Below are 16,986 nucleotides of genomic sequence, written 5' to 3' on the forward strand. Positions count from 1 at the left end.
TACCTTCTGTAAACCCTGTAAGTTATGTATAAATCTGTGATTTTTTTTGATTTTTTTTCTGTACCAAAAGGGTCCAAGGGCTTTAAGGGGCTGTTTATATCAATGTGCCATCCATCTTATGGTGCACCACACTAAGTAGACTGTGTGTAGTCATGCAGAGTCTTGGTCCAAGACCTTATTTTCTCATACTCGTAACGTAGCGCTATAACCCGACAGAGGGCGTGCTTTTCTTCTTGAACTCATTGCGGCTGACAACTGTTTGTTAGAATTACACCAAGGATGGAGGTGCTTGTATTGTTGGAATTGATCCATGTCGGTGCGAAGGTCTTGGAACCAAGACTAAGTCTTAGGTAACAATTAGGTCACACCCAAAAAGGAACAAAATGGGGGTAGAAAATGGAAGACACACAAGACTTGCGTAGTCTATATTTGTATACCGGTAAATAGAAAGACTAAAAAATTAGGAGCGAGTACAAAAGACTAAAAGGCACGCTTGCATAGTCTGTCAACAATCGTCACTGAAAACCTATCAATTAAAAGTTTATCAGAACTGATATTCTTTGAGTCCTTTTTGAAGAATCATACCCCTCAAGTCCCTTACTTAACAATCATACCCTTCAAGTTCCTTATTGAACAGACCCCTCAGGTTCATAAGTAATAGTTCCTTAGTAATAATACCCCTCAAGTTTATTCTGATTAATCATACCCCTCAAGTCCCTTATTAAACAATCGTACCTTCGTACATGATATTCAATTCTAGTCTTAAGTATACAACATTAAAGTTTATCGCTATATATTGTATAATAATACACAAGCAATGCTTACACTTGGAAAATAATCCTGCAAATGCAGAAAATCATATGAAATTTATACAATTCATTGTCTAGAAATGTTAGTGGTTTTTTGTTGTGTGAGAGAACCTGGGAAAAAGGGATTCCCTTAGAGAAAGCTTCTGTCAATGTTTGTACGAAGTGGTGAATGCAAAAGCAACTAGAAAATAAAATGAATACATTTTCAGTGTTTTAGAGCAGAAGTTCTTCTAATTTTCCTTCACTTAACAAATAAAGTCGTAATTTAGAACTACTTCTAGGACTCTTTAGGAGTTATCAAAACCTAAAGGCTAGTCCTAAGTTGGACGCAGGATAAGACTAGTCTTGACTCTTTAATTTTTTTTTTAACATTTCCAGATTGAAATTCAATTTGTTGTCCTTGTTATAAGAATGATCTTCTTCCAAAACAAACATTTTTGCATTAACTGACTGCAACACACATTAATACATGGTATATAACCACTTTCGCTCAATTCAAAAGTATTATAGCTTTACATAAAATACAGTATGAAGAATTAAAACTTCTTCAATCTAGCACTTTCTAGAAGCCATAATTTGTCATAATAATATAATTTGGAATATTACTGTCGTCAACCACAAGTAGAGCTCTGAAGACAAAGAGTTTTATATGTTGTAAGAGCTTTGTTCCTTTCAATGACTTAAAGGTTTCTAAAAAACTTTTTTTTTTTCTTCACTTTTTGTGCCAGCACCGTAAATACTTATCTTGTTATTTCTTCGGTAATTCTTAATAAAAAATTTCTATCGACGTATGACAAGACCATCAAAGCCAAACTATTATAAGGCTTGACTGTACTTGCTTCAGAAAAAAAAAATTGAGCAAACTTTGATATTGAAACAGATGATGAACCTTTGTTTGACCTTGATATGTAAGGACACAATCTCGCGGAATGTATATTTTACACTGTCGATCAATTCAGCAGTCAAGTAGATTGGTGGGGGTGAGGGGGGGGGGGGGGCTACTGAAGTTCAACGTAGTTAGCTGGGAACAATCCCCTAGCGCCATGACATGATCCCATCCACCATCCGCTATCAATCTATTAAGACAAGTAATATTAGAAGCATGGTTATAAAGTGAACTTCATTTCAAATAGTTATATAGACGATGTGACCTATGTTTACATTCAAACCACCCTCTGTTGACAAAACACTGTATATGTCATGTTAAGATTGCATACACTGCCAAACATCAAAGGTTTTGCCCGGCGGTATGCCCGCGAATCATGTTGAAGTTTTCGAGCGACGTCAGAGGTCACATCGTCTATAGTAAAAAAAAATTACTTACAAAATGAAGCAGTAAGTCCTGCAAAGTTTTTCTTTGAAGCATGGTTATAAAGTGAACTTCATTTCACATAGTTGTATAGTTAAAAGAATTACTCACACAATGAAGCAGTAGTTCCTGCAAAGTTTTTCTTTGTTCAACAACAGATTCTTTATAAAAGAGAATAATAGTCACTATCGATTTATTCCTACCTGTTCAATATCAGAGATCACATCACCAGGATCAAATGATAATTCATCTTCCCCAGCTGAAAATGAAATCAAGTTTAAATGTAAGTCAAACAATAAGTAAGAATCTTGTAGGGTCTGTATACTATTCTAATCACTCTAAGTTAATGGTTCTAACAACTTCTTAGTTAGAAGCCTTCAGCAGCTTTTAATAGTTTAAAGCATTTTGAGGATGATTTTACTTTGAAGTAATGTGGTTATGTATAAAGATGATATCAGTTTCTATGCCCGAAAACTTTCAACTCTGTGGACCTCGGTTCAAATCCCACCTCAGACCCGCGTCTTGCATGTGGAATGGGTTTATCAGTCCCTACCTGACTGCATGGGTTTTCCCTATAGGGGTTTTCCTCCCACGTCTAAAACTTAAAGTTCTCCTTGTCTTCTATACCAAAAGTTGGTGTGATTGTTCCATTAGGACACTTTAAACTTGCTGACTATAATTCAGAATAGCGTACATGATATCGTAATAATGCTGGCGTCTTGATTTTATGGTTGTTTTGAGACTCGCCACAACTACTACTTACTTGCTTGGTAATCGTAGACAGCCACTGCCATTTGAACCTCTGCGGGTTCCGCTGCGGGTTCTCCTGTTACTCCTGGCATATCTTCATAAAGAGCGTCCTCTATCGGCGGCTGCGACTGCTCAGGCTCTACGACTACTTGAACTACAAAACAAATCAAGAAAAATCTTCACAGAGTTCTGTCTTTATTTTGGGGGAGAAAAGATGCCAGTCACAAGGGCCTCGAACTGGGCTCAATTTCATAAAGCTGTTAAGCAGAAAATACTGCTTTGCTGGTCATTAAAGGGTTTCATGCACAAACGGATGCACAAGATGCTTCAAACACTTAAAGGCAGAATATATATTCAAAGACCAGTATCCTCACTTGGTGTATCCCAAAATATGCATAAAATAACAAATAATATGGGAAAATTTTGGCTCAATTATACCCTGCCTTTAAATCATGCTTAATAAATATGTTTTTGTTTAACGAGGACAGTTCAACCAAAGCAAAATCACACAGGCCCCATTAGGTTCACCTCTTCACAAATATGAGGGCAGGTTGTCTGTTAGGTTATCAAAAGCTTCATGAGACATAGACAGCCCAGTTTATTGAATGGTCTTCTCTGAAACTTATTGATTAAAAGAAATTGTATTTCGGGTGGAGAGAAGCAATTATGATAAAGTGCCTTGCTCAAGGAAACAAGTGTCGCGACTGTCGAACCCACATTCTGCAAACTACAGAGCTCGAGTCCACACCGCTCAGCCCTGACAACCCAAGTAGTGATTGGTTGTTTTACTACTACTAAAAGGGCTACCTTGGCGTGGTATTTCTTCATACGTATCAGCGGGCTCAGGCTCAGGCTCAGGCTCAGGCTGGGGTTCTGGTTCAGGCTCAGGCTCAGGCTCATGCAACTCTTCAGGCTCCTGGCCCGTCCCACCTTCATTCATATAATCCGCCTCCGCATACATCTCAGAATCCTCTTCGGTAGGCTGGGGTTCAGGTCTGGTCTGGCGAGGTGGGGGTAGCTCAGGCGGTTGGTCTTCTTGGGGTTCTGGGGCAGGTTCTGGGGCTCGTCTTGGCTCTGGAACACGTCTTGGCTCTGGGGCAGGTTCGGGAGCACGTCTTGGTTCTGGCTCCGGCTCTGGCTCCATATTTTTGTGCTGCTCTTTCAACTTCCGCTGCCGTTCCTGTCAGCCAAAGTTCAAATTTGAAATTGTTTTGAGCGTTATGGAAAGGTTTTTGCGGTAACACTATGTAATGACTATCTCTAATGAGTTTGGGTGGTTCTGAAAAGAACCGTTGGTTTCAACTCGACGTTTCGATCAGTATGCTCTGATCGTCTTCTGGAGATCGTTTTGTGCGTGTTGATGTTATAAGTCAAACTCAAATAATGCTTCATGTTCTGGTACATTTATACAAGCTTTGAAATGAAAAACTTTGGTTCATAATTTTTACCAAGACTATATGAGAGTAATCAAATGCATCACATACAATACGTCCATAATTATTATTATATATTTCTAATAAAACCAAGTACCTCTTCTACTCTCTTAGATTCTTCTTTCTCTTTCTCCTCCCTGGCCTGCCTCCTTTGCCTTTCTGAATCTGCTCTCTTGCGCGCCTCCTACAACATCAAAACGAAACGACAAATTTTTATCTCGGAATCCTCGAGATGCCTTGGTCATTATAAAGGCTTCCTTTGGTCACAAGAGCTTTCCTGGTCACTTTCGTCCAGAAAAGGCTTCCCCGGTCATTTTAACTAATTATGAACAGTAAGGGCTTTCCCTTGTCATTATCATACAATTAACAAAGGGCTTCCCTTGGTCACATTCGCCCACTTACGTCCATTAAGGGCTTCCCTGGTAATTTTTAACTATTTATGAACAGTAAGGGTTTTCCCTGGTCATAATCATACAATTACAACCACAAAGGGCTTCCCTTGGTCACTATCAGCCACTTATGACCAATAACTGCTAACCTTGATCATTAAATCAGCGATTTACGACCAGTAAGAGTATACTTTAATCTTATGATGATGATGATTCCTTACACTACTGCTTCTTTTCCTCCTAGTTTCGTCCATGTAACACCTCAAAAAAGCTTCATTTAAACTAAATTCATCAACTCAAAATAATCTCTGAGCAAAGCTGAATCCATAATCACCTCCTCTCCTGCCTTTGCCATATTCTCAAACTTGGCCTTCAGGTTTCCGGATCCACCACCAGAACCTGAAAATTACAAAAACAAATTACAAATTCAGACCTAGCTGCAAGATTTAAGTTTTTACAAATCTGTAGACCTATTTCAGTTAATGTGTTTATAATTGGTGAATCTTAGTACCCAGAGATTTTGACACAGCACTCTAGTGTAGGTCTGCCCTTCTTTGTTTTCATAAAGTGCTGAATGTGTTTAGGAGTTTTAAATAAACCATCAAAATATTTACACAGGGACTGTTCTTTATGACTGAAGAAGTCAGCTTTTTTAGTTTTTAAAGAAAAGGGTCAGGCAGTCTCTGAAACATCAGTTTTAAAAATAGTTCAACTTCAATGTTGTTTTACTCTAATTTTTGCTGTGGTACAGATTCATAAATTTGTGAAAATGGCGAGGACATGATTACTTATCCTTAATAAGCACTTACTCGGAGCCACTCTGGTGCGCTGGTACGAGGTGGTCACTCCCTGCATGTCCTCAAACGAGCCAGCGGATGAATCTTGCCGATCACTCTGTACTCCAAACTTTCCTCCGAATCCCTTGGACATGTCCTTCTGGGACGGGTGAAGCTCTACCTTGCTAGACTCGTCAAACCCAAGGGCAGCCTTGTCCTGTCTGTCTGTCTGAACGCCGTACTTTCCACCAAAACCGGTTGCATAATCTACACACATAGAGAACTATAATTTGAGGCATTTTGCGTTGGAATATTGGTACTAGACCTTTCTATTGCATTGTCACAGCCCAAGTGTTTGCCAACTGAGGTTGGACAACTATGGGCACCGTAAATAAAAATCACAAACAGATACAATAGTTTGTAACAATGCTATACGAATACTCAAAACAAGCAACCAATAATAAAATGGATTTTCTTATAATAAAATATTTATAAATATATTCACACATGAAGCTTTTCCCAGGCATCTTAAAGCTCTCAAATGTGTGCAACAGGGGTGTTTTTTCTTTCATTATTTTCTTACAACTTTGATGGTCAACTGAGATCAAACTTTCACAGGTTTGTTGTTTTAAATTCATATGTTGGGACAGATCAAGTGAGAATACTGGTCTTTTACAATTGCCAAATATGTCCAGTGTCTTTAATGAGATTGACTTATTCCAGACATTCTTATATATCAACGATATGCCTAATACTTTTACCCTTTACCTACTACTTTTACCTTTTTGTGATGCATGTTTATCCGTTTTTCCTTCATAGTCGTAGCCGAGGGCAGCCTGGTCTACTCGATCTTTCTGAACGCCAAATTTCCCTCCAAAGCCTTTGGAGTGATCTTAATATACAGAGAAGACAAAAAAAGTTTTTACAGCCTGACAAATTAAGATCTCTATTTTACTTGAGGCCCAATCTCAATAACTCAAAAAGGGAAAGTGGTGTCCGACGCTTTGCATGGTGTGAAAAATAAGACTTAACTATAAATAAATAGTAAACTTGCAGGTACAACCATGTGTAAATCTCTCTTTTGTGGGAGCGGTGGCTCTGACAAAAGCTGGTGTGGTCTCCACATTTCCAACAGTATACTCTGCTCGTCTTCAGGAGACGAGCAGAGTATATTGTTGGAGCAAGCAGATCAAAACAAGTAGATCAAACTACCTTTTTGTGAGTCGTGTTGGGACAGCTTCTCCTGATGATCCCATCCAACCGCAGACTGAAATGGGAATTATTGCAAAAATTCAGTCAATCGTTAAGAAATGGAGTAATTAATTCATATTATGTAAGTAATAATAATGACAATTGGCTCTTATATAGCACAACTCCAAAAAATTATCATTGCACTTCACACATTATTTCCCCTGGTCATTGGGCCATTTATTTCATTCCTGAAACCATCTCAGCTCCCTATGGAGTATACACTAAGTGCTGCCACAGCTTAATCATTCACAAGAACCATCTGTGCCCTCAAATGTACCCATTTACCACTAGGTGAGGAGAATCAACTATAGTTAAGTGTCTTGCTCAGGGACAAAAGTGTGGATTCGAACCCACACCCTGATGACTCAGCCACCAGAACTTGAGTCCGATTCACTAAACCACATGGCCACAACATGCTTAGCAGATTATCGAAACTAAATCTTGAGGTTCTCCCAGTACACAAGCTAGTATTTCAGGTTGATACTACTTCACTACCCTTCCTTCACCAAATAATCCCATATCAAATCACCTTATCTTGCTTGTCCTTCTGCACACCATACTTTCCACCAAAACCAGTAGAATAATCTATGTAGAAAAATTATCAAACATTTTAAGACCAAGAGCAGAGAATTAACTACACAAAACTAAACACTTTTTTTTGTTAATATTTGTTCAGAGCCAAGCAAAGTTTAATTCAACATAAATACTTTTCCAAAAACCGTAAACGTACCTTTTTGTGAGGCATGCTTCTCAGTCTTCCCAGCGTAGTCGTATCCCATGGCTGACTTATCGACATGGTCTTTCTGTACGCCATACCTCCCACCAAAGCCCTGGGCATAATCTTTCTGTGAGGCATGAGAGCTCAGTTTCTCCATGTGCTCGTGACTCAACGCCGACTGTACCATAGAAATTAACATTTTGTTTATAGAATAATAATAACAATATATAGTTGTCTACAGTGCACAAACTACTAAAAGGTATTCAAGGCACTGAAACAGACAGAAATATTTTAAGACGGTTTTTGAAATCTTTCACTTATGAGACCATAAAAAGAATTACAAGGTTCAACAGCCACTACCAGAGACACTGAGGCAAGCCCCTTCTCTTAGTAAGAACTGGGTTCTTTTACATACATTGTACACAACATCACACCTATGGCTTTGAGGCAATAACAGAGCTTTGAAGCAATAACAGAGCAAAGTATCTTGCTTAAAGACACAAGTGTCAAGACTGGGACTTGAACCCACACTCTACTGCTCAGAATTATCAGAGCTTGTGTCCAGTGCTCTTATCAGCTTGGCCATGACATGGGAGACTATTTCCAAAAAGGGAAACCACTAACATTAGGGCGAGATGATTTAGTTGGTAGATTGCCCGCACGGAAGTCCCACTCTAGTCAAGTTTTCTGTGTCCAACCAAAATTTTGTATCTAACCAACCTTGTCCATGCGATCCTCCTGCACGCCAAACTTTCCTCCATAACCGTATGAAGATTTGGGACCTTTCTCGAACTGGTCTTTTTTCGTTTTGGTATCGTCATCTTTTACTTCTTCTCTCAAGGCACCGATACTGAAATAACATTTTAATAAATGTTAAAGCGTTTTACAGGAAAGGTTTACATTCGGTGATCACTCTTGAAATTAATGGCAATAAAAGATTACTTGTTTAGAAGCCTACAGCAGCTTTCGAAAGAATAATCATTTCACTTTGAAGTAATAGGTGGTTATGGAATATATCAGTTTGTATCCCCAAAAAATTTCACCTGAGAAGCATTACTGACAGTAACGTTTCTCAGTTTGTGTATTCCAATTACGGGTTCTGAACAATTTGGACACCCAGTTTGTAAATTTCCAGCAAACAAATAACATGGACACCCTTTGACCAAATCCTGGCTAAACCTTGGTCTAACACATGGTGCAATTTTTAGGAGACGCTTTTGCAATGACACAATAACATCTTTTAAAAGGAAATCAGCTTATATCAGCTGAAAAAATGCACATCGGGTATTATCAAAACGATTCAAATGATTGAAATTGTCACCTTATGGCTCCCTGACGGCCGGAGCCTTCCACAGTTTTGGATCCCCATCGCTGCTCCTGTTCACTCACATCGTTCTAGAAGAGAGAAAAAAACCATTTCTAACAAGAAACACAATCAAATTGCAATAATAATACCGACAAAAATAGTTACTTCTTATATAGTACTCTAACTCAGCACTCGGCATATTAGCATTGGTGACTGGGATTTCATTCCTTAAACAATTTCAACTCCCTTGGGAGTATACAGCCTGTGCTGCACGTATGTAGCTGTGAGCTAAATCAATCACAGGAACCATCTCTGCCCTCACAGGTACAAATTTACTAATGGGCGAAAAGAAGTAATTGTGGTCTTGTGTGTTGGAAATAAAAAACATAGCACTGAGCATTTTACTTTGCTGTTCAAATTAAAGATTGCTCCTTTGTTCCCCACGCCAGAATTATCTATGTAAACTTTTCCTTACCACAAAGTCTGGATCGGTTTCCCAATCGTCATCTTCGTCTTGAACATTTGCCGCGACTTTGGCGGCACCAGCCTGAGAGCGCCACATGGTGAGTGGGAGTTAGCAATACTGAAAATAGAAAAACAAACAGAATAGGTCAAGTTATGTAATCTCTATATGTTTTTTTCTTTTCTTTTTTGGACAATAGAATGTAGCCAAAATACCCCAGATAAAAGTGCATGGTGTTAAAAAAAATTGGGGTCCAATTACAAGGCTGTGGGTTCAAATTCTACCAAACTAACCTATGATGACCGATTTCACAATGACTAGAATTAATTTAAATATCGTTGTCTAGTTACTGATTTCTAAATAAAAACTTCTTGATTTGTGCAGTACATTATACATAATCATATACAATCTTTGTTTATATCCCCTTGCTTGTGGCATGGAGGAAGGCTTGTGGGAACTCCTTTGACAGGAAGATCATCCAAGCAAACAAACAAGCAACTCAGACCATAGAACTGAGTACTGCTACTGGAAGTCACTTGAACCCCACAGTGTGAGGAGTCTGCCACTACAACTTGAGTCCAGTCGGCCAAGATAAGACACGCCCCCAACACAACACAACCTCCTGTGTGACCTGATGACCACCGACTGATCACACGTAGTCAGACGGTCCAGACATGAATCCGACAGCCCTGGTGTTTGGCAAAGACCCAAGTCCCGTATCCGTCCTGACTTTGAAACATCACACCAACTTGAACTACAGAACGTACTTGCTTTTCTCATTTTACAAACTCATACCATGCAGTGAGCTCAGATCAGACAAGTCAAAGTTCAAACTGCGATTTTTTTTTTTATATACTAATATAAAATCATATTAAATTTAAAAATAAGAACATCGATGTATTTTCGGATTTGCTTAATACTTGTTTAGGATTAACCTGTTAACACAAACCTACCACACTTGTCACTGACCACTTAAGATTCTAAAGTCTAATCACTGAATCAGCGGCTGATCTCTTTGAGAAAGGAGGTGGACATCAATAGATGACTGCCGTGGACTCGGATCATCGACCTGCTTCGTAGAATTCGTAACTAGCTTGCTGTTCGCAGAATCACTTCCTGGTTTGAGTTACTATTTTTCGTGTAGTTGGTGTCAGTAATGATCCAAATTATAATAGTCAACGTTTTATCAATATCGTTTATGTTACATCGTCACCAATCACTCAAACCATATCATTATTTATATTCTCCAACTCTACGTTATTTAATTAGGGAGAGGGGCTTTTTTACACTTTCTTCAAACCCTACAAACTTCTGTATGAACTGTTAGGTTAGTGGTTCTGGCCACGCCTCCTCCTCTCACACCAAAAATAGTAAGCGACCAACCCACCCCGAGAGGGCGTTTAACACAATTTCATTGCTGTCAGACTTTGAAGATGGCGTCGTCTCCGACCAAAACTTCAACATTAAAAAAGGAGAAAAAAGACGAATCCTTCCTTGAAAAAGTCACAACACTCGGGAGGAGGAAAAAGATAAAAGACCTTAAAGAAGGTAGGTATCCTTTGGGAAATTGTCAATGAACAGTGTGGTGTTTAGCAAAGGTTTTATGGATTCCATGTTGAAACTCATTCATTCTCAATTCGCCCTCCTTATTTGGCATTCCGGACATTCCAATTGGTCATTACGAGCCGTTTTCTTATTCTGTAAAACAAAATTGAACTGTATTTTGACGTTGGCATTTATGATAACTGAAGTGTTTAAAGAATTGTTGGTTGTGAAAGATAATTCAAAAAGTTACCGCCAGTCATTTCGGTACTGGACAACACTGTCATGTCACTCCAATCCAAGACAGTGACATTGACAGTGTGTCCAGTACCGAAATGACTGGCGGTAACTAACTTGGGGTGGCCAACTTTCAATTCACCATCCTGTCCAAGCAAGTAAAACATGACTTTCTCTTTGTTTTTGTGTTTGTTTCATTTCAAGTTTGACTTTATTTTAGGACTTTTTTACTCTATTCAATTTCTGTTGCTTGTCCGTTCATTACATCATGGAGGAAGAAAATGATTCAGCAGATGATTGTGTTGGTTTAGTTTTGGCTTAAGTGTAGTTTAAACATTCCCAAACCAAACATGCCACCAAATTAATAATTAATATTTATACTAAATCTTAAATAAAAACAGTTGATATGAAATAGTACACAAAAGATATGATAATCAACAAAATAAGAAATTAGAAGCGTGTGTAGTAACAATTTAAGAAATGGTAAACAGAATATCAATGTACTATATATTATGACCCCATTTGACCTTTACTTGAACCAAAGATGAACTTTTATATTGAAACAATCATAACTCCTGAACCACACATTGGATTAGTTGTGATCGCCGTCGGGAGGCGGGTTACGCTATCGCAACTACATGTAACAATGCATTGGATTTGTTCATCTTTACATCATCAGCTACATAAATGTAGGGCTTCAAAGACTTTTTTTTAAAACTCTATTGGGTTCATGCAGCAAACCCAGTTGACCTTACTTCCGAAGTTGATGTTTATTTTTTGAAGACAAAAAAAACTCCTGGGCCAAACATTGTACTCTTTAAGTCATCCAAATTGTCTTCAAGCACATTACAAATGCTACACAGTGTGTGACCCAATTTGACCTTGACCCCCAGTTCAAACCTGAAGTCAAAGTTTTGTATTTATGAAAAAATATACACCCCTGAACTAGGTAGGTAAAATGACGTCAACAATTCATTAGATCACAACTTGATGTCCTCACTCACGAACACCTGATTTTTGTATTGTAGTTGACCGAAACTTAGTGTCTGGTTTTGCAATTGAGTAAGTTGATTCGAAAATGCCTACTTGAACATTAAATCGCTGCAGATTTTTGGCAATATCTAAAAAACACTATCACCTTCTTAAATGAAATGTGTTCACTTGTAAGTTTTTTTGTAGGCCCTTTGCCTACATTTATATAGGATTTTAAAAAACAGTGCACGGTCAAAGTTACATTTTGCCGTAATTAAAACGCTATTGAATATAATTTTGTTTTCTTCTCAGATCTTGGGCTTAATGGTTTTCCATGAGCTTCAATTCAAATCATTTGAATATATAATGCAAAGAGTTTTAGTAAAATGTCCTTCTAACAGTTCTGTATTGCTTGCTCTCTGCATTGAATGTATCTTGGTCAAGTTTATTACAAACATTCCTGCAGAGTGATACTAATATAGAATATCAGGGTTATTGAAACTGACACCACGTTGACCTAAGGCCCTCTGGAAACCTGATTCTGATTGAGTCCTACACTCAGTGTATGTGGGCTGGTGGTGGAGAAAGTATTAGACCTGGCTTTTAGTCCTTGCAAGGTTACTTTAACTATCCCTTCCTACAACACAACCAACCCTTGCTATGGAGCATTGTTGTTGTTAAGAAGCTCTGATCTCCCTTCATTTCTGCTTTGTGTTTCTTTGTTTTGCTCTCCTCTTATAACATTAAACAACCAGGCAAGTTATTCTTTCTACTTCAAGTAGTGTTCCTTCTTTTCTCCCAAGGGCCAAATACATGTATCATGCCTGTCCTATGGGGGAAGGTCCATACATGTAGTTTCCTTACTCTATGGTGAGAGAGTGTGTACATAGCCAATGTAAGGTATTGCCAAAAAAATGAAAGAGGGACATTAATGGGACGTACGTACATGAGAGCAGGTGTTTACAAACTGGTTGGTATGACATGTGTGGGTACATGTAGTAGTGCGTAACAAAAGAGGTCAAAAGCAAAGGGTCCGCAGTTGGGTAAATATTCCCAATTGGTCGTGTGAACAAAACCAATGGGAGCTGTTGCCACATATTACCAAACAAAAGTGGGACAATAAGAGGTCCCAAAGTGTAGAATACATTTTGTATAATGTATGCACAATAATATACGTGTTGTACCACCATACAGTTGTACTACATACAGTGCAGTACATTCCACATTTACGTTTGCAGTACATGTGATTCATATTGACTCATAAATTCCTATGATTTTTTCTGTATTACAAGGAGTGCACAAAATTGTTCAGGGCATGACTGTCTGCTGGCATTGACTAATGGTGCAGTGAAAATAGACAATTCCATAAACTTGTGGCTTAACCCACCAGAAGGAGCTGCACTAATGACTAAGTATCGCCAATCGGAAACACATTTTTGGATTAAGTTCTGAGCCTTGAGATAAATTTGTCCTTCTGAAATACTAAAGTCAAGGAAATAGCATTCATAAATACCTAAGACAGTTTATCCATTCTGATTGGTCGAGAGGGCATCATGAGGATGATATAACACCAGTAAAAAGTGTTATAACATGGGCGTGACACGCGAGCTCACACCATCACACACAGCGCTTATAAGACAGTGTCTTCAATCCTATTGGTCGAGAGCAACGGCAGAAACAGTTGTGCCACATCACGCGATACGCGCGACGCGCACATCATCTTCTTATAAGGAGTTGTTTACCCGAGGGCCCTACCATTTCATAGCTGGAGGGGTGTTGTGTTGAAAGAAATTATTGAAGAATTATAATGTTTGCATTTATTTTATCTTTGATCAAGAAGTGTTGATGTTTTTTGACCGAAAAGGTATTTATGAATGGGAATCAAAGTGTGTTGAATCGGTTTTCAACTAGTGGTTTAAACCCGCCGAGGCCTGGTTCTTGATAATTTACCTCGACTTCGTCTCGGTAAAATTATCAAGTCCAGGCCTCGGCGGGGGTTTAAACCACTAGTTGAAAACCTCTTCTCCACACATTGATTCCCACACATTACAGGCCTGATTCTTCATGGAGCCATCAAAGGCAATTGCCTCCATGCCCCCTGATCATTGCTTTGGTGCCCTTGAAATAGTAGAAATTTACAATTTCCTCATAATGGAGAAAATGCCTTTAGCAGTGCCCTTGCCCCTTCAAAAATGAAGCATACAGGCCTGAAATTATCATTGTTTATTTCTTTGCCACTTGCCACTAATAAAGCCATAAACTAACGTGCCAAACAACATCCCCAATGTACACAACAGTTCCTCCTTATTAGTACAAATCAGCACAGTACCAACAGACCACTGTTAAAATGAGAACCCTGACATGTAGGCCTACATTATGTAAAGACAAGAAACAACATACATGTAGTACAACTACATGTGAAAGTGATTTTAACTTACCGTGTCATAGTGTCGAATTGTTCCGTGTTAACCAAGATTTGTGCTAAACTTAAAATCCACAGAATTCTGACCAAAATAAATCATGAAGAAATGCTAACTTTAAACCATGTAACATACCTGTTTAGGAAGGGATCCCTGTGTCTTCCTATGATTGAATATCACAAACCAACTCACACCCAACGCAGTGTAACTCGAGATATGTCCAGTGCAAAAACAACTAAAGGAAAGTGGTTGCAAACACTCTGTGCGAATGTAGGCTTGGTGGGGTATATTATTACAACTGCTATAAAAGAGTTGCACTTCCCTTTTATCACGTGTCCCACTTCCTTCCTCCTTTGGAACCAGTTGATAACACCATAAGTATCCAGCATTATATTTTATAGCAGTTCTTGTATCAATAGTAGTGCTATTTATTGTACGCCCTGACCAAGAAGCTAAGTTAGTGTTGTTTCGGAGGAACAAGTGAGTATTGTTTGTACTCAAACAGTCTACCTATGATGTATAGTGCATGTCTTGAACAGAAATTGATATTTAATCTAATAAATGCCATTCAGCAGATCAAAAAACTTGAGATTAACTGAATGTATTGAACAATAACTTGTTGCCGAAACTGTTTCTTCGCCATATAGGCATACATTTGTGTAGTGTTATTATGGAGGAAAGAAATACTCCTCCAGCATGTCCAGGGTGTTAGGCAGAGGGGTTTCTGTGTGCCTTTTGGACACCCTGTTGTTAACTTGAACACCCTGTTTTTTCTGGCATTTACAGTATTATATTTAAAACAATTTGGACACACAGTTTTAAAATTTCCAGCAACATTGGACACCATTTCACACAGAAAACTGGCTAAATTCATTTTGCATGCATTCATGATTCTTCCAGCTTTGAATGAGATTTCTGGTTTAGTTGCATTCAGAAAAGTCACCAAACTCGTCTTTAGATAGCCTTTAGAAAGTGTGTAAACGCTTTTTTAGGTTTGTACGTGTGTAGGTCAGGCTAGGTATGAACATGTTGTACATGTTCTCAAGGGAATCACTGTTTTCCTAAGAGCCAAGTCTCATGCCTGCATTTTTGTTTTACACATCTTTAAACTACTGTTTTTTGTTTTTTTTTGCAATTACAATGCTTCCCTGTATTTCCGTATCTGAATGCTGTTTTTATTAGTGGTTGATAATTTTGTTTTACCTTCAAAGAGAAGTAAAAACAGACATTACATGTGGCTGTGTGTGGGTAGGTGTACCATATTCAAAATTGGGGACCCGTAACAAAAGAGAACAATAGGTTCCCCAGTTGGGTGAAGGTCCCCAGTTGGGTAAAGGTCCCAGTTGGAGAGAGTGTACAAAACCAAGGGAGCTATAGAGGGACAATAGGGTTCCCCAATTGCAGATTACATATTTGTAAGTCATGTGTGACACAATACAATTGGGGACCTATAACAAAAAGGACAATAGGGTCCCAAGTTGGGTTAAGGTCCCCAGTTGGAACTGAAGAGTGTGAACACAACCAATGTGAGCTGTTGCCAAAAACTTAAAGTACATTCAAAAGAGGGACAATAAGGTCCCCCATTGCAGTTGTTTACACACGTGCCCATGTTTGGGTAGGACACAATGTACACATTCAAATAAAGGTTGCTCAGAATTGAAGTTGTTCACAGATCACTTCGACCCTACTGTTCTCTTTAACTTTTGAATTCTCATTTCTTTTTTACAAAATTTGTTTTTTTATTGTGTTTTGTTCTTCAGTGAATGATCTGAATCAAGATGGAAAGATTTCCATTGATACACCAGGAAGTCCTGTCGAACTCACAGCCGATAACTTCATCCTTGGTAAGATATGGTCTTGGGTTATTTACCGGCAGATCCCAATAACATGGCTCCGCTTACCGCCGAATTCTGCGCTTGCGAACACCACTCTTTGCTAACAGGGCAACGCCAAATTTCTGTGCTAGTTATGTTAGCGAAGAGTGCCTAGGGACATTAGAGGTGGTTGCCTACATGTATGTTGCCTCCGTGAAGTATGCAAGCCAAAAATTCCTGCTAACATTTGAAATACATTTGACATAAGCTTGAATTCCTTGCTTCGGTAAGCGCTGATTCTTTGCTAACGGTAAGCAGAGCTATAAAATTGGGCGTACATGTACTACAATGTAAAAATTATAAGCACTAAATCAGCGCTCACAGTAGCAGAAAGTTCCATGCTTAATGTAAAACCTTTTTTAGGTTAGAGAGGCATTCGTCCTTTTGCTTACTTTACATTACTAAGCATTTTCACTGCTAAGCAGAAATGAGCATGATACCAATCACACATGGTAGTGGTACATGTGACATTGTATTTTAGCTGTTAACCCTATTCTGCTAAACTAATTTTGCTGTGCTTAGCATCTTGTTGTGCTTCAGCAGCTTTATGAAGTTTGGCCTAGGTTGTAAGAACAGTTTAAATGAAGACGGTTCTTAGTATGGAAAGTTAAATGGAAAGAGTCTCAATCGCTTGGTGAAATGTGAAGGTCCCTCCTTTTCCTTCCTCCATGGTCCCTCACTCCCTCTGGGTCTTCACAGCTTTCTAGAAAATGTCCCAGCGTTCACTCTCAAGTCTA

The 16,986-nt window shown here is 38.7% G+C and overlaps 2 protein-coding genes across 5 annotated transcripts in view; one reads left to right on the forward strand and one right to left on the reverse strand.

The window, feature by feature from the left end:
- LOC117291250 (src substrate cortactin-like) lies at positions 1-14,617 on the reverse strand. 3 transcript variants are annotated; one of them, XM_033772871.1, is made up of 15 exons: positions 14,511-14,617; positions 9,217-9,324; positions 8,757-8,830; positions 8,156-8,285; positions 7,448-7,613; positions 7,247-7,302; positions 6,679-6,733; positions 6,248-6,358; positions 5,500-5,733; positions 5,025-5,089; positions 4,399-4,485; positions 3,676-4,048; positions 2,882-3,022; positions 2,322-2,377; positions 1-1,885 (listed from the first exon to the last, which is right to left on the reverse strand). In XM_033772871.1, the coding sequence occupies exons 2-15, from the start codon at positions 9,301-9,303 to the stop codon at positions 1,808-1,810; spliced, it is 1,713 nt and encodes a 570-aa protein (XP_033628762.1). In that variant the 5' UTR covers positions 9,304-9,324; positions 14,511-14,617; the 3' UTR covers positions 1-1,807. The 3 variants fall into 3 exon arrangements, with proteins under 3 accessions (XP_033628762.1, XP_033628763.1, XP_033628761.1); XM_033772872.1 differs by lacking the exon at positions 14,511-14,617 and adding an exon at positions 10,174-10,306; XM_033772870.1 differs by lacking the exon at positions 14,511-14,617 and adding an exon at positions 10,158-10,306.
- The window catches only part of LOC117291251 (beta-parvin-like), an 18,425-nt gene continuing 12,043 nt past the window's right edge, over positions 10,605-16,986 (forward strand). The window contains exons 1-2 of one of the 2 annotated variants that reach the window (XM_033772873.1): positions 10,605-10,752; positions 16,136-16,219. In XM_033772873.1, coding sequence (XP_033628764.1) covers positions 10,638-10,752; positions 16,136-16,219 — 199 coding nt within the window. In that variant the 5' untranslated portion in view covers positions 10,605-10,637. Of the gene's footprint in view, positions 10,753-14,801; positions 14,856-16,135; positions 16,220-16,986 lie in introns of those variants that run through there. The other variant, XM_033772874.1, reaches the window with a different exon arrangement.

This window comes from Asterias rubens, chromosome 6 (assembly GCF_902459465.1).
Source record: "Asterias rubens chromosome 6, eAstRub1.3, whole genome shotgun sequence".
Lineage (NCBI taxonomy): Eukaryota > Metazoa > Echinodermata > Asteroidea > Forcipulatida > Asteriidae > Asterias > Asterias rubens.

What these genes read in the sequence shown, in the direction of transcription:
- LOC117291250 (XM_033772871.1), bottom strand. Translation starts at nt 9,303, where the DNA reads ATGTGGCGCTCTCAGGCTGGTGCCGCCAAAGTCGCGGCAAATGTTCAA. An exon ending in AGGAGGATCGCATGGACAAG is followed by an intron (nt 7,614 to 8,155) that starts GTTGGTTAGATA and finishes TCTATGGTACAG; the next exon opens with TCGGCGTTGAGTCACGAGCA. An exon ending in TGAAGAAATACCACGCCAAG is followed by an intron (nt 3,023 to 3,675) that starts GTAGCCCTTTTA and finishes TTTGTTTTGTAG; the next exon opens with TTCAAGTAGTCGTAGAGCCT.